The following is a 5,000-nucleotide window of genomic DNA, read 5'->3' as shown; positions in this document are numbered from 1 at the left end:
GTCGAACCACTGAAAGAGCGCGAAAAATCAAGCCTCGTCTATGTTTAGGTTTCCTTATTACAAGAAGTTAACCAGGCTTGAGCAGTCAACTTAAAAAAAAAAAAGATTACTAAGATGAGCTCTAAACTTTAGCCGGTGATACGGTCACGCGATACTGTTCAGCGGATACCTCGTTTTGACAGGTGTCAATCGACCATAACATGAATGTCCGATATCATGTACGCAATAAACGGCCGCCATGTTGGGCGTATTGATTATTATTATTATTATTATTGTTATTATTATTATTATTATTGTTATTAATATTGTTATTATTATTATTGTTATTCTTATTATTATTATTAGAAAGAGGCATCTAGCTGGCTTACAGTCGTTCCAGTTTAAGATGTGAACTTTACGATTGGCAGATAAGCGACATCCCGTCTACTTGTGCGTGTGGTGGTGGTTTTGATGAAGACCAGGCAATGGTATGCAGACGTAGAGGCTTCATTATTCAAAGACATAATGAGCTGCGCGATTTCGAAGCCGAAATGCTAAAGATGGTATGCAATGATGTCCAAATTGAACTGGCACTTCAGGAGATAAACGGAGAAGTGCTGACACCTGATACGAACAGAGCAGCGGATGCCCGGCTTGACATTCATGCTCGTGGCTTCTGAGGACGGCAAGGCTCTGCTTTTTTTATGTTAGGGTTTGTTACCTGAATGCAGAATTTTATAGAGGCCTAACCATAAAACAAATCTACCGCCAGCATGAAAGTGAGAAGAGAATGTACGCCAGCACGGTGTTAGAAGTCGAACAAGGCTCCTTCACCCCACTGGTATTTACTACCACCGGAGGAATGGCAGATGAATGCAAGAGGTATCACAGTAGACGTGGTTGAACTTTTGTCAATCAAGAAGGGTGAGTACTACAGCACTACAATGTCGTGGATTCGCGTCAAAGTCTCATTCGCTCTCCTGACGTCTGCAGTACTGTGCTTGAGAGGCTCACGTTGTATGCAAAGAGCTCCGTTCAACATTGCTAATAGTGACTTTGAAATCGATAAGGAATTAGCGAGACTTAGGATTAGAGCGCTTATTATTGGCCGTCATGATAGAAAAGGATCAACGATTATTGACACAGTGATCGTATTCGTATGATTTATAATAATTTCTAATGTTGTATAGTGCTTCCAATTCTTTCTTTTTAATATTTCTGTAAATTATGTACATATTTTTCTGTTTTAATTTTAAAGTTTGAATAAAATTATTATTAAAACAAATAAATAAATAAATACAAAACATTCAACCCACGCATGCACATGGAACATTGCGTGCACCGAGAAAACCACTTTTCGGAGGAAAATAATGGAGTGCCTGCTAATTGCTTGCGAGAAACCAACCCAAAACAAACAAGTACATTCTTTTCTTGCGAAACTGTTCCTCTTGGGAATAACTTAATCGAAGAAAACCAAGTTGCATTTAAATTTCCACCATGTACCACTGATGATGACCGTACGGTCGAAAACGTTTGGTTCCTTAAAAACGTAGTAACTTTCAGCCTTTTATCATAATCATTGTTATTGTTTTTGGGCAAGTCTGTGCATATGCGCCCACGAGCAATACCATTAGCCGTGATTACCATGAGAAAATCAACTCATGGGTCTTATGCCTATATGGTACTCCTGCCAACCATAGATGTCAAACGGGGATAGACCATTTACCCAGCTACCTTCAAGTAATTTAGTGCTCAAGGAATCTCTTCTTACTATAGAATTCCTTAGATAAATTATTAATGCTTCATACCTCTGTTGAAAGCTCGCTTCATGTAGAATCGCTTTGAATCGGGTAAAAAGTCTTTGGGCCTGGCTTCTTTCGTTCTGTTGTTTAGCTCGCAAATTCTTCTTCCAATGATGACATTGTAGCTTTGGCATCTAACATCCTGGTCGCATATCAAGTAACATTCCCCTGGAAATTGATCTTTGACTGTTTTAAAAGCGTGGCCTTTAAGAAACATCCCATAAACAGAGTGTTCGCTCTGACAACCTTGATCAGCTGCACTAATAAGACCAATCCTTGTCATCAGAAAAACAGCCGAGAACCAAAATCGCGGGTTCATCTTGTTCATGTAGACTTTGCAAAATATTGCCCTGCAAGTACGTAGAGTAAAATTTACTCTTTACTGAAAACCCCGGCAGGGCAGACAAAGGGTCGATTATTTAAGAGAAAGCCTCGGTTAGACCTTGTTTAAGAGTGAGTCACGGCTTAGACTAGTTCTTCGTAAGCCATGTTTAAACTTTATTTAATTTGCATCATGAGGAGCTTAACTTGAGTCAGGAATGTGGGTCCCCACTAAATTAAATAAAACTCAACAGCTATTACACCTTCCAAATTCTCCGGTTAAACATGAAACGTTAGTGATGTATTGGTGTTTTTGTTAATTTAAACACAGGCAAATTATTTCTTAACTTTCAGGCTACCGAGATGCAGCTTGTTTTGCCTGGCATACATTTTTCTCAACAGCAACCGTGAATTGGTTCTTTTCTGATTTTAAAGCAATCGATTTTTAAGTTTTATACTTATGGAACTCGATAACTGAGGAATAAAACTCAACAGATATTACACCTTCGAACATCTGCTTCCCTAATTCTCCGGTTAAACATCAAACGTTAGTGATGTATTGGTGTATTTGTCAATTTAAACACAGGCAAATTATCTCTTGACTTTCAGGCTACCGAGATGCAACTTGTTTTGCCCGGCATACACTTTTCTCAACAGCAACGGTGAATTGGTTCTTTTCTGATTTTAAAGCAAACCATTTTTAAGCTTTATACTTATGGAACGCGTAACTGAGGAATAAAACTCAACAGCTATTACACCTTCGAACATCTGCTTCCATAATTCTCCGGTTAAACACGAAACGTTAGTTATGTATTGGTGAATTTAAGGACGGTGCCTACTAATTCAATGGTATTTTTGCGTGGCCTACTATATATACGGGAAAAGCAGATCTTAACAAGTGTTATTAAAATCCAAAAAGAAAAATGCGGGTAACCACGTATTTTCGAAGATAATTAATCAACAATACTTGTAAAGAGCTTTAAAATGCAAAGCAATTTTCCAAATTGATTTTTAATTATCTCTGAAAAATGCGTGGTTACCCCCAATTTTCTTTTTGGATACAAAGAGCACTTGCTAAGTTCTGCTTTTTCCGCAAAATCTTGAACCGTGCAAAAATATCGCTGTATTAATAAGCACAACCCGTAGGGAATCCGAGTATCTTGAGATGCGCAGAACGTATGCGCAATAACAATAGTAGGCACCGTCCTTAAACACAGGCAAATTATTTCTTAACTTTCAGGCTACCTAGATGCAACTTGTTTTGCCTGGCATACATTTTTCTCAACAGCAACCGTGAATTGGTTCTTTTCTGATTTTGAAGCAATCCATTTTTATACTTATGGAACTCGATAACTGAGGAATAAAACTCAACAGATATTACACCTTCGAACATCTGCTTCCCTAATTCTCCGGTTAAACATGAAACGTTAGTGATGTATTGGTGTATTTGTCAATTTAAACACAGGCAATTTTTTTCTTAACTTTCATGCTGCCGAGATGCAACTGTTTTGCCCGGCATACATTTTTCTCAACTGGAACGGTGAATTGGTTCTTTTTTGATTTTAAAGCAATTCATTTTTAAGTTTTATACTTATGGAAATCGATAACTGACGAATAAAACTCAACAGATATTACACCTTTGAACATCTGCTTCCTTAATTCTCCGGTTAAACATGAAATGTAGCGATGTATTGGTGTATTTGTCAATTTAAACACAGGCAAATTATCTCTTGACTTTCAGGCTACCGAAATGCAACTTGTTTTGCCTGGCATACACGTTTTTCAACAAGTACAGCAACGGTGAATTATTTCTTTTCTGATTTTAAAGCAATCGATTTTTAAGTTTTATACTTATGGAACTCGATAACTGAGGAATAAAACTCAACAGATATTACACCTTCCAACATCTGCTTCCCTAATTCTCCGGTTAAACATGAAACGTTAGTTATGTATTGGTGTATTTGTCAATTTAAACACAGGCAAATTATTTCTTAACTTTCAGGCTACCGAGATGCAACTTGTTTCGCCTGGCATACATTTTTCTCAACAGTAACCGTGAATTGGTCCTTTTCTGATATAAAGCAATTCATTTTTAAGTTTTATAGTTATGGAACTCTATAACTGAGGAATAAAACTCAACAGCTATTACACCTTCCAAATTCTCCGGTTAAACATGAAACGTTAGTGATGTATTGGTGTTTTTGTTAATTTAAACACAGGCAAATTATTTCTTAACTTTCAGGCTACCGAGATGCAGCTTGTTTTGCCTGGCATACAATTTTCTCAACAGCAACTGTGAATTGGTTCTTTTCTGATTTTAAAGCAATCGAGTTTTAAGTTTTATACTTATGGAACTCGATAACTGAGGAATAAAACTCAACAGATATTACACCTTCGAACATCTGCTTCCCTAATTCTCCGGTTAAACATGAAATGTAGTGATGTATTGGTGTATTTGTCAATTTAAACACAGGCAAATTATCTCTTGACTTTCAGGCTACCGAGATGCAACTTGTTTTGCCTGGAATACACGTTTCTCAACAGCAAAGGTGAATTGGTTCTTTTCTGATTTTAAAGCAATCCATTTTTCAGTTATGGAACTCGATAACTGAGGAATAAAACTCAACAGATATTACACCTTCGAACATCTGCTTCCCTAATTCTCCGGTTAAACATGAAACGTTAGTGATGTATTGGTGTATTTGTCAATTTAAACACAGGCAATTTTTTTCTTAACTTTCATGCTACCGAGATGCAACTGTTTTGCCCGGCATACATTTTTCTCAACTGGAACGGTGAATTGGTTCTTTTCTGATTTTAAAGCAATTCATTTTTAAGTTTTATATTTATGGAAATCGATAACTGACGAATAAAACTGAACAGATATTACACCTTTAA

At 36.9% G+C, this 5,000-nt stretch overlaps 1 protein-coding gene across 1 annotated transcript in view; it reads right to left on the bottom strand.

The window, feature by feature from the left end:
* The window catches only part of LOC138029652 (uncharacterized), a 16,783-nt gene that overhangs the window by 9,934 nt on the left and 1,849 nt on the right, over window positions 1-5,000 (bottom strand). The window contains exon 2 of the mRNA XM_068877360.1: window positions 1,788-2,131. Within this exon, the coding sequence (XP_068733461.1) occupies window positions 1,788-2,109 (322 nt within the window). The 5' untranslated portion in view covers window positions 2,110-2,131. The remainder of the gene's footprint in view (window positions 1-1,787; window positions 2,132-5,000) is intronic.

The sequence above is a fragment of the Montipora capricornis genome, chromosome 13 (genome assembly GCF_036669925.1).
Source record: "Montipora capricornis isolate CH-2021 chromosome 13, ASM3666992v2, whole genome shotgun sequence".
NCBI classification, from domain to species: Eukaryota; Metazoa; Cnidaria; class Anthozoa; order Scleractinia; family Acroporidae; genus Montipora; species Montipora capricornis.
Note: the sequence above shows the minus strand (reverse complement) of the source record. Positions and strands in the feature narration are given on the sequence as shown.